At 36.9% G+C, this 23,160-nt stretch overlaps 5 protein-coding genes across 5 annotated transcripts; 3 read left to right on the forward strand and 2 right to left on the reverse strand.

Annotated features, from left to right (window-relative positions):
* The first annotated feature begins 838 nt into the window (after positions 1-838).
* On the forward strand, positions 839-9,526 carry LOC145217975 (alkaline phosphatase-like). Its single transcript, XM_080085376.1, has 11 exons — positions 839-986; positions 1,450-1,563; positions 1,950-2,071; positions 2,902-3,076; positions 3,476-3,636; positions 4,053-4,254; positions 5,279-5,419; positions 6,379-6,558; positions 6,939-7,088; positions 8,339-8,483; positions 9,104-9,526. Exons 1-11 carry the CDS (start codon positions 908-910, stop codon positions 9,387-9,389), a joined length of 1,755 nt encoding a protein of 584 aa, XP_079941502.1. The 5' UTR covers positions 839-907; the 3' UTR covers positions 9,390-9,526.
* Positions 9,527-9,813: 287 nt separating this feature from the next.
* LOC145217976 (histone acetyltransferase type B catalytic subunit-like) lies at positions 9,814-13,053 on the forward strand. Its single transcript, XM_080085377.1, has 10 exons — positions 9,814-10,032; positions 10,481-10,556; positions 10,619-10,742; positions 10,914-11,093; positions 11,306-11,427; positions 11,554-11,658; positions 11,811-11,917; positions 12,142-12,293; positions 12,367-12,483; positions 12,782-13,053. Exons 1-10 carry the CDS (start codon positions 9,963-9,965, stop codon positions 12,923-12,925), a joined length of 1,197 nt encoding a protein of 398 aa, XP_079941503.1. The 5' UTR covers positions 9,814-9,962; the 3' UTR covers positions 12,926-13,053.
* A 419-nt stretch (positions 13,054-13,472) lies between these two features.
* On the reverse strand, positions 13,473-16,853 carry LOC145217977 (cyclin-dependent kinase 2-like). The gene is made up of 7 exons (XM_080085378.1): positions 16,621-16,853; positions 15,980-16,057; positions 15,519-15,636; positions 14,820-14,990; positions 14,655-14,756; positions 14,135-14,338; positions 13,473-13,806 (listed from the first exon to the last, which is right to left on the reverse strand). Exons 1-7 carry the CDS (start codon positions 16,734-16,736, stop codon positions 13,708-13,710), a joined length of 888 nt encoding a protein of 295 aa, XP_079941504.1. The 5' UTR covers positions 16,737-16,853; the 3' UTR covers positions 13,473-13,707.
* Positions 16,854-17,279: 426 nt separating this feature from the next.
* LOC145218292 (uronyl 2-sulfotransferase-like) lies at positions 17,280-19,751 on the forward strand. The gene has a single exon (XM_080085700.1). The coding sequence runs from the start codon at positions 17,496-17,498 to the stop codon at positions 18,447-18,449; it is 954 nt and encodes a 317-aa protein (XP_079941826.1). The 5' UTR covers positions 17,280-17,495; the 3' UTR covers positions 18,450-19,751.
* A 249-nt stretch (positions 19,752-20,000) lies between these two features.
* LOC145218289 (F-box only protein 4-like) lies at positions 20,001-23,129 on the reverse strand. Its single transcript, XM_080085698.1, has 2 exons — positions 22,843-23,129; positions 20,001-22,311 (listed from the first exon to the last, which is right to left on the reverse strand). Exons 1-2 carry the CDS (start codon positions 23,069-23,071, stop codon positions 20,948-20,950), a joined length of 1,593 nt encoding a protein of 530 aa, XP_079941824.1. The 5' UTR covers positions 23,072-23,129; the 3' UTR covers positions 20,001-20,947.
* Between the last annotated feature and the right edge of the window lie 31 nt (positions 23,130-23,160).

Below are 23,160 nucleotides of genomic sequence, written 5' to 3' on the forward strand. Positions count from 1 at the left end.
GTCAACGGATTGACAAGCTACATGCCTAAGTAGTCACAAGGTGGCCATGTGAATTTGACATTTGGGTAAATGTTGTTGGGTATTTGCGGTTATTTCACTAGTTGACAGGAAAGATTTTAAAAGTTTGCGTTGCTTTGTGCCTACGTAACTTTAAGGTCGTTTGTCGTGTAAAAGTTTACATCACCAAATTTAGCATTTTATTTGGGTGAGTCAATTGTGTAAATAGGCTACAGGAACTGCCTTGAACCAAATAATTACTCAAGATTACTCAAGCTGCAGTTTGTTCAAACGCTGTCAGTTACTGATTAACCAACAAACAGCATTAGTACGACAAATGCATTACGATCGTGAACACAATTTTATTTGCAGTAATTAACTCAGCTGACATTTAGTTGCGGTGTCAAATTTGGTTCAAGTTTTCAGCGCAAAAAATGGTTTGATATTTCTTGTCCTAAGCAACAATGTTAATGTCCTATCGTTAGTTTATTTGATGGCGAAACTAAGGCATAAAAATGGAAAAATGAATTCGAAAAGCTTAGAGTATGATACACAGGTTTTATAGCTCGTTCACTGCTCGCACCAGCAAACAAGCTATACTGGGCAAAAAACAAAGAGGCATGTTAAAACTTGTCTACTGAATAAGCTACTGGACGGCGTATTTTACCTTTGGGCTGCACTCAAAGCAGGCGTATAGTTTGGGTGCAATGTTAGCTTAGTAATCAGGCTGTTTGCAACAAACATCCGAATGCGCGCAAGGGAAAAGAGTTGCGTTCGAGTGCTGAACCATTTAATTGTGTGATCAGTATTGAGTGCAAACCACCTATAAAGCTGTTGGATTATTTAAGCTGGGATATGAGTACTTTATTTTATAGTGTTCATTTTAGTATCGACGTAGACATTAGTAGCTATGTCACAAATAACTGTTGTTTTTGTGTTTTTTATTGGTCTTATTTGCTCTGGACATGCACAGACAAGAGCCTGGTCAGGTACGTGTTTTTTTCTTAGTGATCCTAATAAACGGTGGGTGACTTATAACCCATGAGCTGCAGCTCGAAGCGTTTGTTTTGAAACAATTTATATTTTCTCAGGAATTTACACCATAGCATAAGGCTTCTCAAACGTTGTGTGGGAGGACACTTGTGCTCTAGGAGAGATTTCCAAGTGTGACACGAAATATTCGCTATTATAAAGTGCGATAAAAAATCCTCATGACTAAATACATGACAATGATTTAAAGCTTATTTTTTCTTGCTTTTAATAGAAAGCAATCCCACTCATCAAAATAAAGTTGCAAATTAACTTTCTTTTGAGAACTTTTGTGTCGTTGGCCTACAAAGTGTAATGGCTGGAAGAAAAATTAGTTTGTCAATGCTCCGCTAGCTTAAAAAGTTATAACGTTAACTTATAACGTTTTCTTATATTCTGTTTTTTTTTGTATTTGTTGCGCAGAGGTGGAAGAAACTACCGAGTACTGGTATGGACTGGGTGAAAAGGAACTTACTGAGGCTCTTTATCTTGAGAAATTGAACACAAATGTTGCAAGAAACGTGATTATATTTCTGGGTAACACAAAGACTGCAGCGTTTCATGTAACGTATTCAGGGTTGTCCAAATTTTAGGCCTGAACCCTTTTTAAAGTTTTTTAAAGCCCGAATAGGGCGCTTTGGCAAATAAGCCATAAAGATTTAGGCGTTTTAGAGTTGCATGTGCAGAACAATTCAATACACTGTGTACAAATTCAATACACACATGTGTGCACATGCAAAGAAAGTGAAATTACGACGTAAATGTGGCAAAGTTGAAACTTAGGCGTATACCTGGACTGATTTGTCTATAAAAGTCCAAGCCCAAACCTAAATCGAACACTCAGGCGCAAACAAGACTAAACATGGCCTTATAATTAAGTTGGTATGTTCAAACAATGTTTGTTATCATGGTATTTGTTGAAGGTGATGGCATGGGCATCCCAACCATAACTGCAGGAAGGATAATGAAAGGTCAACTCCAGAATCAATCGGGAGAAGAAACAATTCTTGCAATGGATCAATTTCAACATGCCGGGTTCTCCAAGGTACGAGCCGGAACTTTTGTGTCTAGCGCACAAACACCAAGTTTGTAGTAATTGATTAACGAGATTAGAAACAGTTAATCATCTTGTACAGTGCTTTAGGTCACCAACTGCAGTTCTTGCACCTCTTTTTGTATTTTTAGTGAAGTATTATTGTTTAATTCCCTGCCACCTAACATAAGTTCGACATGCCCCGGTTAAACATTTTCGTAGCCCTTAAGAAAAGGTCTTGTACACCTAATTAGCGCCGCATGTACTTTTTGGTTTAAGAACTCCCGTTTTAGGCAGGTGGTTTACCAAGGCCGTATAGCCCGTTCTTTGGGCTATTTGTAAAATACCAAAAAATGTTTAACAATTAGCCTTTTTGTGCACATTATTAGGCATAGTGTACACAAAAAATATTTTGACTTTGTCAACAAGATAAAGTGAAAGCGATCAGGTTATAAAAAATATTATCCGAGCTAGAATGCCGAACACGGTTTTGAATCACGGTAATTTGTTTTCGAACTTAAGTCAATGTTTTGATTCTCCCTCGTAGAAGCTTTTGAAAATTGCATGTATTGCGATGTCTGAAAAAACATTCAGCGCGCAGTTGTTATGTGGGCCTCAAATTTTACCCTGAATCCGAAAGCACAACGCCAATACCCAGCCCAAGACGAAGTTTTTTCAAAACAAAACCAAAATGGGCCCAAAAAGATGACGGTCAAATGTTTCCTATAACGTTTATTTAAACACAAGCTCGAACCTGCGAACGCGAATCAAAAATCCCGACCCGACTTAAACTCTAGTTTGGTGGTAAAAAAACATCTGGTAAACTTCACAAAAATATTTAGACATACTCGGTGAACAAGCAGACGGCCGATTCAGCCAGCACAGCAACCGCTTTTCTTTGCGGAGTAAAAACCAACCACTATACGGTGGGTTTGTCGGGGAAAGCTCGGTTAAGTGATTGCTCATCTGTGTCTGGAAACGAAGTGGATTCTGTTCTGCACGACTCGTTTCTTGCAGGTATTTAAATTTGTGGTGAACAGACTAGCAAGGATGGCATATATGAACCCTTATCTTACACATGACTATACAATAAAAGCTAGAGCCTACATGAATTTATAAGACATTTCGTGCTGGCAAACGTATTTTTGTCAGTAAATGAAAAGTCGGTACATTTAGCCCCGTCTGGAAATATGGATTTATAGGTTATATATCTTATTGTTGGTCTTGATATATGTACAACATTCTTGATTCAGCCTTAAAAGCAACAAGCTAAAACCAAAAGGTACACACATTTCGTACGTTCCACTATATAATGCTATACCTGTTAGCCCATTTGTCAAAACTTCAAGAACAATTTAAACTAAATTTTTTTGCCTAACCCTTTTGATGTTAGGTCTATTGTAAATTGCTGTTTAGGTAAATCGACTGGAATTGTAACAACAACTCACTTGGCTCATGCTACACCAGCGGGAGCTTACGCTCATTCGCCAGATAGAAGATATTACAGCGATCGGGAAGCTAAGGAAGGTTGCGTAGATATTGCGAAACAAATGTACGAAAAGTCGGATGAGATAACGGTAAGTGTCGACACAATAGCCGTAATGTTATAGAACTTACTTACAATTAACAAAGATTGATAAATACCAATGGATGGTTTAAAGGGCAGTTATTTAAATGCAGCAAGAGTGGGATAGGGTTACGAACTCAGTTTATTGTCTTACCCCATGCAACCCATAGCCTTAACCGTCGGCATTTTAACGCAGTCTGCCTTATAAATATCCTTTAATACTCCTTGCGACAGCATCAAGCAAAGTTTTATGTTGTGAGTTCTTAGGTTAATTAGTAGAATTCTCAAATGTTACATAATTTCTTTCTTTTCGCATTTATTAAAAAGTTAAACACCGTTTTCTGAATATATACAGTTAGTCTGTCATTTGCATTTGCCCATGTGTTGGTTGCGGTCCAAAATCTCTTGAAATAAAAATTGTAAAAGGTTGCATTGGGTGGTGGGAGGAAATTTTTCACTCCAAGCGGTGTAGCGGATCCGGAATACTCACGCCAAGATGGAAATCGTCAAGACGGCCAAAATTACATAACGCAATGGCAAAACAAGTACAAGAATGTGAGCGCACCTTATGTATGGGACCAAGCTGGTTTCGATGCCGTTGATCCAGTAACTACAGACAAACTGCTGGGTAAGCTAGTACTTCAAAAAATTAACTTGTTTGCGGTGTACTAAAATTTACATGATCAATTGCGTCTTTCCAACCAGCGTAAACCGACTAGTTTTAATTATCCAATCATTCCAGTTGTGTGACTATTTTTTTCCTGTTTACATTTTATATATGTTTACTGTACACGAGTGGCTGACTCGATGCCCGATATGGTCCCTATCGCCATCCCCAGTTGCTTGCCCATTGTATTTCATTTGCATGCAATAACCGTATACGCAATAACCAAAAAGGCAACTGAAACAAAATATTATAATGATGATGATGATGTTATACAACAGCGGTTCCCAAACTGGGGTCCGCGGTCCTTTAGGTGTCCGTGAGGCAATTTTGGGGGGACCGCGAAGCGGTTGAAGTAATTCTATAATCTTATTTGACGTCAGTTTGTGCCACTAAATAAGTTTAAATCAAAGTAGAATTGAGAATCGACTGTCTCCATTGCTAAACAATGGCCTTTATTGAATGACAAATATCAAAAATGCAATTGTTCGCGCACAATCGTAATGTTTTTTGTCCTGTTTGTGATGTCACATGCTGTCTTTGGATGATTGTTATGCGCAATTTTGCATAACTAGCTAAAATCGTGCAATCAACTTTCGTTTTTTGAAATACACATTTAAGCTTAAGGACCGCGAGCCCTCGAAATAATGGCAAAGGGACCGTTTTGAAAAAAATATGAAAAAGTTTGGGAACCACTATTATACAACGTTTCAATGTTATTGTTACAGCATCAACTAGAAGTTGTAAGTCGGTCTACTTTACTTTGGCTATTGAATATTAGCCAGAAAGTGTAGGCGGGATCTATCTTTCTTATTACAAATATCGAATAATCTCTATTAAAATGTCATGTTAGGCGGACAACACAACTCCATAAACCCCAACGATTTTTTAAACCCATTTTTTAAAGGCAAAAGTACAAACATTTACATCAGCTGAATTGAAGAGTTTACATTTGTTTGTAGTTGTAATATTTTTGTTCCATTTTCAGGCATGTTTGAACCGGAAAATATGCAGTACGAAGTAGATAGAACCGACGAACCCAGTCTTGCTGAGATGACAGATAAAGCAATCCGAATTTTGCGAAAAAATTCAGACGGATTTTTTCTTCTTGTGGAAGGAGGAAGGATAGGTAGGAAACAAATATCGCTTAGATAATCATCTTCGTAGCCGGGGCAGAGTTGCAAGTCGGGCCGGGCTTTTCGGGCCGGGTTCGGGTTCGGGCCGGGTTCGGGCTTAGGTATTTGTCAGAAAACGGGCTCAAAACGGGCCTGACTTTACGTTCCGTTTCCGTCATTTTTTAGTAACAATTCTCTCGCTTTGATCTAAAACGTATTGTTTACCCCATTGTCTACTATTGTTCATTGTGTTTGTTGTCTTTTCTCTTTTTTTCTTTCTCATACTTTGTTGCAAGGCTTTCGTGGATAGACCTGTCAATCAAAATTTCGGGCCTAAACGGGCTTCTCAAAAACGTTTCGGGTTCGGGTCGGGCTTCGGGCTTATACTTTCGGGTTCGGGCTCAGATTTCGGGCCCGCTTGCAACTCTGAGCCGGGGATCCTAGACCATTTTAAAGTCGACTTTTATCCCGCTAGAATCCTTATACTACATCGCTAGCATATGTGAAAACGAAAGACTGTTGCATGATCGGATTTTGCTCGGGTTTGTTGCAACCACGTTATAATGTTTGCAGTTTTAAGGACAAATAAATCAAGTATTTGAACAAACCGTACACTCCCCGAAAGCCTTACCACAAATTAGTGATTTATCAACGATATTAGCAAACCGTAACTTGTCAGCTCTTGTCAAAAATATTTTTAGTCGTAGATAGATTTGTCATACTGTCGTTTGGTTAAAATACAGTAATCCTAATACGGAGCCATTTGGACCAAAATTTTTGTAACAATTGACCGATGTCGGTTAGTTAAAGCTTTAAACCACATTACAAATCATTTGGACGTCAAGTTTTGTCCGAATCAGGCGAAGATCCGAATTAACCGAATCCGGTTTAACCGCGAGGTTTACTGTACATTTTATTTCCGTGATACCGCGGTGCTGTTCTGTAAAGTAAAAATTTTTTAATTTTTTTGCAGATCACGCGCATCATTCTTCCAATGCACATCGAGCTTTACATGAACTTGTCGCATTCGACGAGGCTATAGAGAGGGCTGTAGATCTCACGACGGACAGCGACACTTTGATTATCGTCACAGCCGACCATAGCCACACTATGAATATGGGAGGCTACAGCGAACGCGGGAATCCTATATTAGGTAACAGAGGCAAATGTGCAGGAGCATTTTACCATGCAGCTGAACTGCGTGAAAAAAATCAAGTGATATTGTTCAGCAGTTTCGTATATTTCTCGCAGCACAAATAATGTATTTTGCTTAATTATTGTGAGTACAGGAAAGACACGTATGTGAGACCCATAAGTTTATACCTGCAGAAGAAACCAGTTTTAGGAATGCCAGGACAAGGTAAAAAGCAGCAGGCAGTGCACACTGTTTCGATCTATTGGGTCTCATCAGTGCTGCTGGTGACGAAAGATTGGCCGTATTGGCTAGTGTAGCCATCTGCAGCTTATCATTTATTGGTTCAAGGCTTTTTATAAAGGTAAAAAGATTCTCAAACATCGTGCACATTTTAAAAGGTTTGGCTCCGGCAGAAGATGATCCCGAAAAAGCGTTAGACTTTAAGCCTTACACAACTATTCTTTATGGCAACGGACCTGGATTTCAAGGCGGCCCTTCGACCTATTTTGGTGAACACGTGCGAGAGAATTTGACTGGCTTAAACACAGGTGGGATTTGACTTTTGATTAGGTTTGGCACACTTTTGAGTCTTATTTTTACAATTTTCGAACCGGAATCGCAGGTATTTTTAAAACCTGATAGTATTCGTCCGTTTAAAAGATTTGAAATTATTCGTTGCTCATGCATGATTAAAACAGGAACTTCTTGCTGTCTTTAAAGAGTCGCCAAGTATAGCAATTAAAAAGGAAAGGTGCATTAATGTAAATTTTAATGGTATTTAAACGCAATTGCAAGAATGTGGTTTATTAAAATGGTTCAAAAGTAAATACAGACGCACTGCAAACATACGTCAACCACAAAACTAGATTGCAGCACTCTTGGTGTCAAGGCAAGAGGAAAATTTGCACTGAACAAACTAAAAGTTCATTTTAATCTTATCTAAAACTATGGCAAGCCTAAGCAAGTAAATATTGACCTAATAGATTTGACCTTGCCAATTATCGTAAAACTTTGTAGTTTGCCACAAGCCTATCACGCCGTCAGCTTAAAAGTATTTGTATTGTAAGACATTGACGTCACAACTTCTGTTGTCTGAAAACCACCACAAATAAACCAAAGTCTAAAGTTTGATTTGAAGTCTGTGTGAATAGATTGCACTTATAAGTTGCTGCATTAACAACAACAAAAAATAGCAACGGGTATTTTGGAAAACCCGAGAGGTTCTTAACCGGGTTGAATTTATACTCAACATGCTTAGAGGGAACATGTAAGATATGAAATACTTGTCTGGTATGCGGAAAAACTGTGTTAATGAAACTTGATTGCTTTGTCAATGAAATTTGCCAAGAGTTAAGCAAAAGAACGCGTCTAAAAACCTAATTGAGTTGAGTTGGGTTTCTTTCGCTTGGTGAAAGAACACATAGCGACACAATTGCATTGAAAATCACCAAGCCGGAAATAGCTGCGCAACGTTAAGACGTTATGGGGCACAAAAAGTGGAGGGTACAATTGGTGGATCATGATTAAACGCGCTGCAGCTACACCGTAGATAATTTCCAAATTGACTTTCTTTCAACGACTATTGTAAGTGTCCCGGGGATAAAAAAACACTTTTTTAATGAACCGCGTGCTTGAAAAGTTTGAGAATCACACCCTTACTGCATGAAATCCTTGAGTACTTTTTTTTACCGTTCAATGTGTGAACTACATTGTATTAAATTCTCGGGTAATTCGTTTTAGCAAGTGTTTCTTTTTTTAGCAACATTTTACCTAGTTTTGTCGGATTTGTTTTTAACAGAAGGGAAGAACTACATCCAACAGTCGGCTGTTCCCCTTGCATCCGAGACACACGGAGGAGAGGATGTAGCGATCCTGGCAAGAGGCCCGATGTCTCATCTCTTCCATGGCGTCCACGAACAAAACTACATCGCTCATGTGATGAGGTAAAACTGATAAATTTGCTCAAGATAAACGAAAACACAAAACAGAAAAGGCAAAATGGAGGGGGTCATTGACACCCGATATTTTCCGCGTTTGTTTTTCGCCAGACTCACCAAATCTGATAAGCGTTTAGATCAGTGGTCGACAACCATCGGACCGCGGCCCAGTGCCGGTCCTTGAGAGGTTTGGTACCGCGGGCCGCATAAAACTTGCTCAAGGTTCACATTCAATTTAGAGTTGTAATAACTGTAATTAGCTTTCAGTGCTGAACATTTGTAGTTTTTAAAGGCCGGTCTGTGATCAACAGTTCAGTTTCAAACCGGTCCGCAGTAGAAAAAAGGTTGCCGACACCTGCGTTAGATGATAAGAAAAATAAGGTAATGTGTTACCTCATCTATAATGAGACACCTCATCTATACACAAATACACAAAAACATGTTCAAGATTCGTGTTTGGGAATGTCCTCATTTCGAACCCTGCGTAAATAGGCTCCACGTGGAGAGATTTAAAACAGCAACAACTCTCTTACAAAGCACTTAGGTCACAGTGTTTCCTTGTAACTTCTTGATTCTATGTTTCTCTATAGTTATTTTATACAGTCATTTCTTCATTTACTTTGCAGATACGCCTCTTGTGTTGGAAACGTTCCCGGGCACTGCGGTGTCACAAATTTTGTTGCTGATCCGGCCGCTCCCACTGAAACTTCACCAGTTGCCGCTGATTTCCTTGGTTTACAACTAGACCCGGCACAAACAGAAGTGGCCCTATACGTTCAATTTGTCCTACTGTTGTGCATGGTGCTCTTTACTATATTCTTGGGATATGTTTACAAGAAGAAACCCAGAAGAGTCAAAAATCAGGCTTTGCACAGTTCAGATAATAATGGTTACGCGGGCGAGAAATTGTAAAATGTTTTTTAGCAATAACATGCTGTTTTTTTGTGATTGCACTTTAATTTCTGCACTGTAGCCCTTCCAAAAGTGTATTACAGTTTGTCATAAAAATGTAAAAGTGTACATGCAATAAAATTTCGGTTTTAACCTCGTTCGGTGTTTATTATACAATGGTATCAACTGCCGATAAAATTATTTGTAAATAGTTTTCTTAAAATACCACTCATAATTTAAATTCAGGATAAATAACTCAATGTACGGAACAGCTGGTAAAAGATTGTGACGTCATATGCAGATGACGCGCGAAATGGGAGATTTGAGAAAATAAGAGAACGAAAAAAACGGAACATGATGTATTAATATTTTAGGGTTTTAGAGGCCATAACTTCTGTTTTTAGGTTTTTTTTATGAATCATGGAAAGTTTAAGTAAACTTGTGTGCTTTTGATGTGTATTTTTAAAGGAATATGCAGCTTTAGAGATAAAATTGCACTTGTAAGTCGAAATACACGTGACGTTAAGGTTTTGTTTTTTTGCTACAATTTTTTTTGTGGATACAACAACAGTTTGAGGCCCAAAACATTTTGGGATGGATGCCTTACAAAGTGCCATAGCGCAGTACATTTTCTGTGCCAATGAAGTGGTGCAATTTAAAATGGGTATGACATGTTTTCAGTTTGTAAAGTAAGACATGGTGAAAGAGTACGTTGCAAACTCCTTAGACTTGCTCTGATTTTTTGCTCAGGTTATTAAATACTGTGAATATGTACCATAGACTTGATATCACAAAAATTTACCTGTAAATCACCATAGAGTAGTACAAAATAAAACACCCATAGCTCAAAAAACTCTAAACCACAGCTTTCTACACATATTAGTGTATGTGTACTTCTGTTAAAGTTTGAAAAAAATGTAACCCTTTACATTTGACAGTGACAATGATAACAAAAATATTTGATTACAACAATCACATATAAGAATTAAACTTATGATGTGCCCATTTACATCATATTCCTCAGTTTATACAACTTTGCACTGAATGATTTTTAATTATACCAATGGTATAAAGTGCTTTCCAACAAAACTTAATCCAGCTATATTATACAGTGAGGAATGTGGAAGATTTGGCATCAGAAGATGGTTATTTCAATCCTGACATGTCACATCAGATATTTGGAGAAAAGTGTGTTGCAAGTTGCTGCAACAAGTTGAAATAAAGTAAAATCAGCTCTTATATCTTTACAGGGAACAAATATTTGGATTTAAAAAGTTGAGAATCAATCTATTCTATGCTGCAAGCACACTTCATATTTATGTCAATATAAAGTATGAGAAAAAGCTTAATCCTAAATATGCAGAAGGAGTTGAGGTGATTACAATTTTTTATGTTCATTTGTTTCAATTTTGTGGTTAAAGCAGCGTTTTTTCTCTTGTTTACATTTTGTCAGCACTGGGGAACAAAGTTAGCTGCCAAGATTTTCAACTAGTCTGCCATTAAAGATATTTTTAATAACCATTTAAGAGTTTGGTTATGTTTTAGCCCGACAATATTATGGAGAAGCTAAAAGATGTACTGCCACTAAAATTTTCTGAAAACATTGATGAATTTTCATCGCAACTGGAAACACAAGCATCATTTCACCCGCATGGTGAACTCATAAACACTTATTCAAGACAGGGAATGGAAACATCTTTGAAAAGAACATTCCAGGTGTACAAGGTAAAGTAAATGCTTCCTTGCAAGACAGTTTTGGCACATTGAAAAGCACAGCTAAAAATATTTTTGGGTGTTAAATAAGCAGATCAATGCCTCTGCTATTTTTCTTCCACTAAAGAAAGGCATACATGTTGAAAGCAAATAAATTTCAAAGTTTCAATAATTATGACGAAACAGCTTTGGGCATCTTTTCTGTAAAATAAACTTTTTCATAGGCTGATGTTACCTGCCCAGGATTTAAGGACTATCACCAGCGCATGGAGAGTTTTATTTTATGGTTTATTGATGCTGCCTCGTACATTGATGCAGATGACGACAAGTGGGATTTCTATACTGTGTAAGTAGGCTTGAGAGAATTCCTTCCATCAAGAAAGTTACTGATATTTTTTAAAGGCCATCTTTTACAAAACTCTAGCTATGACTTGCATTTATAATGTATTAGTTCACTTTGTTTTCTTTTTAGATTTGAGAAGGTTGTTGAAAGTGGAATAACAACCTTTAATTTTGTCGGGTATTCAACCTGCTACAGATTCTATGCGTACCCAGACAGATGCAGACCAAGAATAAGGTGAGTTTCCAACATTCAATCAAATACTCTTGTCTTATTGCTATGTGCCAGTTATATGTTCTAGCATTGAGTACATTGGGCATTAACCACTGCATTTGTTTAAATTGTCCCAATTTTGGTTCAAGGTCAGTGAAAATATATTATTTTTGCAGTCAAGTTCTAGTGCTGCCAGTTTATCAGAAACAAGGTCATTGTACTGCGTTACTTTCCACTATATACCAACAATACACAAACAACAGCAGTGTGGTTGACATCACAGGTCAGTGACTGTCTGTCATATTTCTTGATAAAATTTTCTTACTTCTCGGTAAAATCCCAAGAAAAAAACTATAGCATTCTCAAAGGATTAGCTAATTGGCATTACACATTAGCATTTATTATCAAAAGAATATAATTTTTTGTGAAAAGCTTGTGTTACTAAAATGCTTTTGCTTTCACTTTAAGTATTGTAACCTGCAAACATTTTGCGTTTTTACCTTTCAGCTGAAGATCCATCCGACAATTTTCAACGAGTGCGTGATTTTGTTGATGCAAAAAACCTTGCACAGTTAAAAGCTTTTTGTCCAGCAAATCTTAAAGAATCATATTCAAAGGAAATGGAGAAGTCAGCTAAAGAAAACCATAAAATCAACAAGGTATAGTGAAGTTATACTGTTTACAAACTTGTAGGTAGTATGACTGCTATTGTATTTGTACTTCTTATTTCAGAGGCAGGCCCGTCGAATATATGAAATTCTGCGTCTCAGTCACACAAACGAGCATGACGACGATGAATTTACAAAATACCGCCTGTCAGTAAAGGAAAGAATCAATCGTCCCTTCAAGGTGAAAAACCCAGTACTAAAATCTTGCCTAAAACACCAGGGAATTCACCAAAGCAAAACATTGCTTTTGCATGGCCATTTGGGTAAACCCTAGAATTTTTGCACAATATTTTCCAGAAGGGGAAATTATTGGTATTTGGTTTTGGGTAATTTTGTTTTCTAATGAAGTGACTAATTGCTTTTTGAATTACTGCCAAACAAAAGTTGACATTAGCACTTAAAATGTGTAAGTCACCACTTTTGGTCTTAAAGTTGGTTTAAAGATTTGCTGCGAAGTTTACCCTTGTTTTTATCCTTAGAATGAAAGTATGCGGAAAAAATCTCGCCTTTTGCACGACCAGCTCGTACCACAGGCAGAAGAACGTCGCCTAATACTACAGAAAGAATTCGAAAAATGTTTGGAGGAATATAGAAAAGTTGTGTCCCGTCTACAGGCCTGTTAAAGTTCCAACTGATTTTCATGTTCTTTTTCGTTTATTGCATCTTCACAATGGTTTCTTAAATACTGCCAACTTATGCTTTCTCTTGTGTAGATATTTGTGACTTTCAGAGTAAATCTTTTCAGCCAAAATCTAAGTGTCATTTTTTGTCTGACTGCACTGGTATCAATATAGATTACAGTTTTCTTATTAGGTGGCCTGATTTGGCCCCTGCAATTTACAGCAACAACTTACCTCAATGCAGCAAATACCAACAGTTAAATCTCACTTACCTTAGAGCCCACAAACTTTTTTCTTGGTGTAAAAGTCAGGTTAACCTTAAACTTACCTAGAAAAGTTTGTGGCCAAAACAAGTTTCTTCAAATGCCTTCTTTGTCGGCCTCATATTCTGTATGTCATATATACTTACCTTGATTTCATTGCAACTGTACAAACCTGCCCTTACTTCAACTCAATCCAAGACTGTTTAGCTTTGGTTTTTGTGCCACAAAGAGGCAATAACTAAGAAAAAGCATCTGTCTTCTTAAAAACTTGAAAAAAGACAAACCAATAAAAAACAACACCTCTAGTGATAAAATGCAACGCAAGTCATAAAAACAGCAACAACAGTTTAAAACTATGATTGGTTTTACAAAAATCATTATAAAAACTCAGAAAAAAGGCACTCAAAATGGCAACTCTAGCAGCATCATTGCTGGCAGCACAAAAGCACCAAACATCTTGGTCTAGCAGCATGAGATTATGAAAGCTTTTTTGAAGAACTTTGAAAAGGTAAAACTGGTTGTCTATCGGTACGGCTTCGGCATACAAACATCAGCAAAGAAGTTGTGTTGCAAAGCAGTTTTGGCAGTGATTCTTTGGACAGGATCATAAACTATCATTTTCTAAAATGAAACAATTGAAGTTAGATATTTCACAGTACGTCGATAAGTATGCCTTAATGGCAGGTCTACATCGACGCTTCAGGGCTGATCCCAGTATGAATTTATTCATCTTAGAAGTTAGATATTTTAATAGTAGTTACCAAAATTAGTAACATCCATTTCTTTCTGACAACTCAAATTGCAGCAACCCATTTTTTCCTAAATGACCATCTTGATCACACCTTTTTAAAACTAGATTTTAAATTAAGTTTAGCCGAATAACCACCACAAAAACATTAACTGGTTAACTCTGTAGTATATAATAGCCTAATTATTTTAGAGAAATTACCTCCATAAGGTTTATTCCACAAGAGTCCAAATCCGGAAACACTGATTGAAAAGACTGTTGTGGCCATTGTGGAAATTTGTTTTTAAAGTCAGGCAGTGAAGTGACACCGGGCCATATGTTTTCTGTGGGAGTCCCAAGTGTGCGGAATATTCGGAACAACTGATCGATTTCGGAGTCACCAGGAAATAAAGTCTTTTTGTGAATCTGTGACAGAAAACAGATGCAAATGACAAGTGATACCTTGGTGATTGCTGTATACAAACAGTAGGACTGCCAGAAGTCCGGAATTCCCCAGACATGTCTGGAATTCGGGCGTAAAATCATGTCTGGAACTAATTTTAAAATACACTCCAAATGTCCGAAAATCAGTATGTAGAAATGTAGTATGGTGCCAGTTTGGTTTCGAGAAAGGTATTTATTAAAATTGTAATTCTGTCTATTGGATACAGTAACCCTAACATACAGTAGGAACCACATACAAATATACCCAGTTAATGACATAACTGCTAATCTCACTAACCATTTCAGAAAAGATACAACCAATGCTCCAAATATCCACAGCCGCTGAGTAATACTTTGAACCAAGCAAAATTTCTGGAGGTCTGTACCAAAGAGTGATCACCTGGGCAACACAATGTTAGATAACTTTGTAATCATAAATATTAATAGTCATGGTTGCACTTACTTCATGTGTGTACATACGAACGGGGACACCAATTGCTCTTGCGAGGCCAAAATCTGCCAATTTGATGTGACCTATATCATCAATCAATAGATTTTGTGGTTTAAGGTCCCTGTGTAGAACTCGATGAGAATGACAATATGCAATTCCCTGGAGCAACTGGTGAAGGTAACTCTGTAACCACACAAAAAACATAATCGTTAAGTTAGTTTATTGCTACAAACATTCCTTACAATATCAAAAATCAGTTGTATAACTACAGCCGTAAATGTCACAACAAACAAAAAAGTGTAAGAACAAGTGGTTGCGGCCCATAGAAGAAAGCACTCAACATTTTTATCCTTCTCAAGTTCTTATTGTAAATTCAATTCTGGAGTATATAATAGCAATCCTGTGTCGACTTTAAATATAGACAGGGAAGGCATAAAATACAAATGATGGTAAAATGGCTGTTTAACCAAATTTGTCATTTGCTAATAGTACTTTCCTGAACAGTCCATTAACACATGAACATTTCTTAGATGCAAAATATTTTATCTTAGATGTCATTAAACCTAAAAGTACTACATACAGGTTAGATTGAATTTATGTGGTGCAAAAATCACAAAATTATTGGGACTATTTATGTGTGGTGAATTAAATTCAATATTAAATTTGCCATTAAATATCAAACTAACACAGAAATAGTTTTTTAGACAGTACCTTTGCAAGAGGAAGTGGTAATCCTGACTTTTGATCATCCATAAATTTCTTCAGGTCCTTGCTTAAATATTCAAACACCAAATACAATTTCATCTCACTGTGTATGACATCCATTAGTCTGAAACACACAAATGTTTGTAAAAAGTCACTAGTAAGGTAGCAAATTAGGCAGGATCATTGGTAAAAAAAAACATAAACAAGTTTAAGCGTGGTGCAAGCAATTATGACAAAAAGCAGAGTATTCCAATTTCCAAAAACTGATATAATCCAACAAACAACTGGCTTCATGAAACAAAGGGAGAAAATTTACAAAAATTGATAAAATGTAAGAATGTCAGACAGCAAAACACATAAAAAGCCTATCATGTAAATGTTAAAATGCAAATTATGATTTAAAATGTAAACTACTTAATCCAAACCTACTGCACAAAGACAAACAAATTTTGAGAAGCATGGCTTACCTAACAATATTTGGGTGATCAAGCTCCTTAAGAAGTGAGATTTCCCTGATGGCAGTACTTGGCACTCCTTCAGTTTCACTACAAAATACAAAAAAATAAACAGAAACAGAAAATAGAACAAGTAACAGCAGCCAGTCTGCAGAACATGGCAGTTCCCGACGAGATCTCGCGCGTGCAGGACCTATATGTCCCACGTGCGCGCGTGCACGGCCAATTAATTCGCGTGCAAGACCAATTTCAACAGGCGCAAAGCAAGCGATAGAGTTTAAGATAGGACAATTAATGCCTTTGATGCGAAATTTCCGCATGCAACATTTTTTTTTCAAAACTAAATCGCGTGTGCAGCTGCCATACTCTGCAGACTGGAACAGCAGTAATTGCCTGAACGAAACACCCAAAAAAGCAGTTTTAAATTATCTTTTTTTGTAGACTTGATTCAAAAAATAGCAGATGCATATCTAAGGAACTGGCAAAATTTTTACTATGTAACACAATTAATTATCTTCACTGTATTTACAAATTTGCAAGCATCTGTCTTTATGCAATTAGATGTAAAAACAGGATTTGCTTGGTCGATTTTTGTCTTTGTCGACACAAAATTCAAAATATATGACATTTTTTATGTCCAAAGTTTTACATACGTGTCCAAGCGAATTTTTTTAAGCGCGACCATTTTTCCAGTCAGTTTGTCCAAAGCTTTGTACACAATTCCGTATGTTCCTTCTCCAATCTTTTCAATTTTATGAAATCCGTCCATGGTTTTGATTTTGATTCCGGTATCGAAAACTTGTCTGCAAAGAAATTAATGCCAACAAACAAACTCGTCAATGTGGTTTGTTTGTGGCTGCCAAAATGAAATGATCGCAAAAAAATAGCGGCAAAATTTTTGCACTTAACACTCATCCAACAATCCTTTCAGTCATCCGTTTAAGCACCAAACAATGTTTTTTTTTACCAAAGAAAAGTCAAAACATAAAAAAGAGCATTTTTTTGCTTAAAGAACAACATCAAAATTTCATTACTTAAATCTTCATGCATTTTACAGCTCTTAAAGTCATTAGTTTAAATATACTCAAATTGCTTAAATAAACAAAATGAAATTTTAATAATTGCACTTATCAAATTAATTGCTTTAAACATAGACATCATAAAAACATACGATTTCGATGGTTTCACAGCAAAGTGTCAACAATGCAGTTTAGCTGCATGAGGAAACCAACTTTGCATTTATAAATGAGCTTTATTGTTCGTGTTTACTTTAGCTTTAAGCTTTGCAGACGTGTAAACAGAGCTTACTGGATAGAATGTATGGATTTAAAAGGATTTTGTCCACAGGAAGTCTTGCTAATCACTAATCAGATTTTTCCACGAGTTAAAAAATAAGTGTAAATCGCTGTTTATTAATTGGCTCATTTTTATGTTTTCTTTACTTGATTTACACAATATGTTGCTTTTTTTATAACAGAATCATTTAAAAACATTGCAGTTTAATCGGTACATAAAAATACTGTGTAATATGGTGTTAAAATACATCAGATATATTCTTTTATTTTGCCTTCTATTAACGGTGGCAATATGTACATTGGTATGGCAAGCATCTTCGACCAAAGAATACAGCCGTTCCACATATGGCAAAATGCGGAAACTACCTCAAAACTATTTCATTGATGGACCATTAATAACGCAAGTTGTATATAATCGTATTGGAAAGTGCGGCAGTCGATCTTTGAACACAATTATACATTCACTGTCAAAGAAGAATGAATTTCATTTTTACACATCTCCAGTAGGAAATGTTACAAGACCAAAAATTTTGGATCTTATGAGTGAAGTGAGATTGATTGAGAGCATGCCAACTCCTATGCTTTACACAAGACACATTCACTTCATAAACTTTGAAAAGTTTGGACATCAGCCCCCAGTGTACATCAATGTTATTCGTGATCCAATTGAGCGCTTCGTATCTCAGTTTTACTTCAAAAGATACGGTGATAATCACATGGGTATGTCGCGTCTAGCACGGCCATGGCATGACGGAGAAAGAGACCTAGACATCAACACTTGTGTGCTGCGAAACTACAGCGAATGTTCTGGACTAAAATTGTGGTATGTTGTCCCGTACTTTTGTGGTCAATCCCCAATTTGCAGAGAACCTGGTAGAGATGCATTGCTAAGAGCCAAACGTCATTTGGTGGACAACTATTTATTGGTGGGGGTGCTTGAAGATTTCGAAGGGACCTTGCAGGTTTTAGAAAAACTACTGCCAACTTATTTTAACGGAGCAGTGAAAATATGGAAGAAAGTGGAGAACAAAAGTGTCAAAAACACTGCGACAAGAAATAAAGTTCCGTTGACGCCTGAAGCCGATGCTGTTTTAAGAGATAAAATGAAGTTGGAATATGAATTTTATGACTTCGCTTTTGCACTATACAGGCAATTGAAAGTTTTCCAATTAGGACTTGATTTATGAGATCTTTCATAACTTTGACAATGTGCTATCATATAGCTTTGTGTGTTTAATTTTTGTTTTGTGAACAATCTGTGAGAAACACCATGTGGTACAAATTAGTATGTTCTATTCATTTGTTTATTTTATTCATATTGAATTATAACACGATACATGAAATGTTTAAAACACTGCTTTAAACTTTTTGCTGCCTTGTGTGATGCCATTTATTCAACAATCAAATGTTTTGTTTTATTGCTTTTTTACAACTTGAAGCCTTGAGCTTTTTTTCTACCCAAGTAAGCAGTATTATATTCTTGTGTCATATGTGTAACCTGCACCACTAAACAGCAACCTTATGAAGTATATTGCAGCACTATTGTTTGTTGTACACTAAGATTATTAACGTTGGCAATTTGTAGTGTTGATTACAAACATAACTTCAAGACATGATTAGTTGTTTTTTTCATGCAAGTGTTATTCATTCCTCTCTTGTTCTCACATCTACATCATTTTTAAACATCAGCATGCTACCTTTTCACTTTGATGTCACATTTCTTCTGTGTTTTTCTCTGGTTACGATTTCAACACGGTATGATATTGTGGGCTAATTATGGTCCTTTTATGCATGATGTGAACAATTTGTATCAACACGAACCAGACATTTTTTTGCTTAAACTAAGCATTTATTTTGTTCCTCATGTTTGATAAAAATCTGTACTGCAATTTTTTCCATGGTGAACTCAATATGCGCCACAATTAAATTAAGTTTATGTGTATTAACCCAATGTTTATTTGCTGTCTCCAATTGGACAGGCAGAATACATTAGTGATGGGACGAGTACCCGGTATCGATGGTATCGAACGATTTCAGTGGTATCGATACTCGTACTCGGTATCGAAATATTTTGTCTCAGTTTTCGATACCAACGTGCAAGTACCGAAGGCCTGATTTACACCATAAGAATACGGGCAACTTTTGGCCAATATTTGCTTCGGACAGTACGAAATTGGAAAAAAGTTCTGCCAGTTTACGTACGTCTTTTTCGCTATCACGTGGTGATTACATTTTTCGGCATGTGTGTGCGCACGCCTTTACCCCGAGCATGGCAGATAAATTAGCTAGTGATATACAACTAAGTACAACACTACACTTAAGTACTCGGTATATACATGTGGTACTCATACTCGCTTCAAAATCTGGTATCGTCCCATCACTAGAATACATAGTGTCAATAATCCCTTCAGATCTTTTTTGCAACATTATATTGTTTGTATTTTAAGTGCCGTTCACAAATAAAGAATAAATGCTTTTCCATCTCTTTAGTTAATTGTTTTGATTGGAGCGGTTAAGTCCCTGATAAGTTTCTTTATGTGGGTGAAATTATAATAAACTCTTTGTTGCTAATTTGGGCTTCATGCCTATGAGATAGAAATAGATAAGTGTTAATGGATATCCATGGATCATGTGGCCACTTGGGAGTTCAGCTCAGCTGGACAGTACTGGCTTTACATACTTTTAAAATTGTATGCATTAGATTGTGGTTTACAACAAAAGTATCACGCTCACACAAATGAAGATGTAAACTTTTTAATGTGACACAATACATGAAATGTAGTTGAAAATAGGAGAGGTTTAGGGTATTTTCTGTCAACCAGAAGCAGTTGTATAGTTTTGAGACACATACACCTTATCAATGCAGAAAAATCAACCAGGCATTAGATTTTAAAGCAGGGGTGGGCAACCTTTGTTACTGTAGGGCCAATTATAAATGTCAAAATTGGATCGCGGGCCGCACATGTGTATAACACAAAGTGATTTTGCTTGGTTTTTTTACCAAATATGCTTAACTACAAGTATAATTCGTATTTGATCCTAGCCACATTTTGCCAGGTCGCGGAAAACTAGCATCAGGCGTATTAATCAGCTCAAAAATATGAAACAATTGGACTCGTTTGCCAGCACTTTTGAAATCCAAGCGTCTCTGCGGGCCACGCAACCTTTAATGAAGGGCCGCATGCGGCCCGTGGGCCCCAGGTTGCCCACCCCTGTTTTAAAGCATTTAAACCTGAATTAATAATCAACAAAACACTGTAACTGTAAAAACAGGGTTAAAAGCGACAAAAAACATAACACATATTAAACGGAATGGCTTTTCGCAACAGAAAAAAAAAACTTGAAACGAAACCTTTGGGCACAACAACGAAAACCAAATAATTTGCCAATTGCAAAGCGATAATAAAAAGCGCCTTATAAGTTGTTGGAAAATCACAGTGACATAATCACTTTATCCTTCAACATAATAAGAAACATACAAATTGGCTACACAAGCGAATTAACAATATTTTTCCTAAAACATACTTTTTTTATCTCTGATTTTATTCAACCAAAAATGCAATTGACATAAGTTTTGTAACAAATAGTAGGTTGGAAAAATACAATATACCATGCGTTTAAATTGAATAAATATCCTATTCACAAAAATGCAATTTACAAACACTGCGAAGTTTATAACAAAACATCACAACTGCTTAAAAAGCCAAACCAATCCATCCTCAAGGCCATTTAAATTGTCAACTGTGACATCTTGTACATACCAAGGCCTATCATTGATGCTAGCAAGATCAAGAAGAGAGGCAATCTCAATACATGGAATCCGCGGCGATAATGCATTTTCTGTACAACATAAAACAAGCAGGGGCCTTCTGTTTGAGGGATGCTGGAGACCAGATATGCCTGTAAAGTTCATAATAGAAGAAAATGCTGAAGCATCAGGCATATGTGCGTTATTTTCTTCAGTGGTATTAGTATGCTGTTGTGCTTGCTCTGTTTCATAACTTCGAATGCCACTGACAACAGCCTGCAGCTCAAGGCGATTGTAAGATAACTGCTCAAATGGTTGATCATTTGTTGCATCAACTACATATATTAGCCGACAATTCATGTCTCTCTCTTTTAGAAAGTTGTCAACTGGTTCACGAAGTTGAAACTTGGGTAGAGCATTTACATCTGATTTTGTTTCGCTATCGTTTGCGGAAGTTGTCTCTGTTTCCTCTGGAGAAACTTCAACTAGAATATTGCTTTCTTGCAACCGTTTTAGTCCTACTCTTCTTTGACGATCTCTTCTGTTTCCGGAGTACAATGCAATCAAGTTAAAGCGTTTCTCCCCTTTAAATTCCAACTCGACACCAGACCCGACACCGTCTTGGCTGCCAGGCAAAAGACGCACTGTCATTAACAAGTCAGGCCGAGCCCACAAAAGACGACGAAAAATTTTACTGGTATTTGGTGACTCCATTCCAGGGCCCATCATTATCACTTCTCCACTCCCTGACCTCATTCGCATCCAAAGACTCCGCAAAAACCTTGGAAAGCTCTGGCTTGATGCTGCTAATGATTGGTTTCCTTGCTGCGGCATAGTAGTTGAATCAGTAACTACATCAATTGCTGGGGAATTATTTGATACAAGTCCAATTATTTGCTTGTCCTGTTGCCTTTGGTAAGCAGAATGAAAATACAAAGCTTTGTAGTTAACGTTACCCCTCGCACAAAGTTGCTGATGAAAATCCAAATAGACGTTGTTTGAAGATACATTTTCACCATCTTGATGTGAATCATGCAAATCCAAATCATGCACTGGAATAAGTGGAGTGCTTTTCTGGCTTAAGTGACTCCACTTGTTGATATCCCTGAACAGTAGTTCCCTCCATAAGAACTGGTCTCTGCACATTTCACTCCAATGTCGGCTTGTCATTGACAAGTGGCAGATGTCTGTGGTTTCCAGTTGGGAGAGAATAATTAGTTTGCAATAAAACGGCAAGTCATCAAGCTGAACTACATCAATCTTGAATTCATTTAAGCTGGTGTCATCTTTTGGTGTTACTTCTGCAACAAAACAAAAATAGATATTTTGAATTCCTGTAAAAACTTTGCACAAAAACACAATTATTTCATGGCATTTGGTGTGCTATAAATCAGGGGTGTGCAATCTTTTTTTCTGTGGGGTGAAATACAATTTTCATGATTAGATCGCCGGTCGCACTGTCTTTATACAACAAGTTAATTTTACGTTGTTGCGTACCCAATATGCCTATTTTGAGTTAACAAGTACATTCCCATTTGATTATAGCAGATTATTGTCTGGACGCAGCAGAATAGCACCAAGTACATTAATCTGCCCAAAAGCGTATCATAATTGGACTTGTTTTTCAGTACATTTGATATCCAAGTGTCTCTGCGGGCCGCACAACCTTTATTCAAAGGGCCGCAGATGGCCTGCAGGCTTCAGGTTGCACAGTCCTGCTATAAATAATCCAGGCAAGGAATTATAATATTTTAGTACAACTATTACTTACAAAAAGTTTAAAATGTTGTGCAAAAAATCATCTTTACACAACAGAAAAATGGTTTATTTACCAGGTCCTGTCAAATGAGAGGTTGGCATATGCCGAGGACTTTTTGTCATTCCATCTTTTAGCTTTGTCATGCATTGGTCTTTGAAATGGCGAAATGCATCAAAGATAGTCTTTTCATTGGTTCCGTTCACAGATAGTGAGGTTTGGTTTGGACGAAAATTGTTTTGATGCAAACCCATTGAACCCATTGAACCCTGGCATGCTGGTAGGTTTTTTACTGAAGAAGCCATTAGTCTAAAATTATAAACACTGAAAAAACATCATCTGTAAACATAAGGATATAAAATATTACACAAACTAGTATTCAACCTGATTTTTT

The sequence above is a fragment of the Phallusia mammillata genome, chromosome 3, assembly GCF_965637545.1.
Source record: "Phallusia mammillata chromosome 3, kaPhaMamm4.hap1.1, whole genome shotgun sequence".
Classification (NCBI taxonomy): domain Eukaryota; kingdom Metazoa; phylum Chordata; class Ascidiacea; order Phlebobranchia; family Ascidiidae; genus Phallusia; species Phallusia mammillata.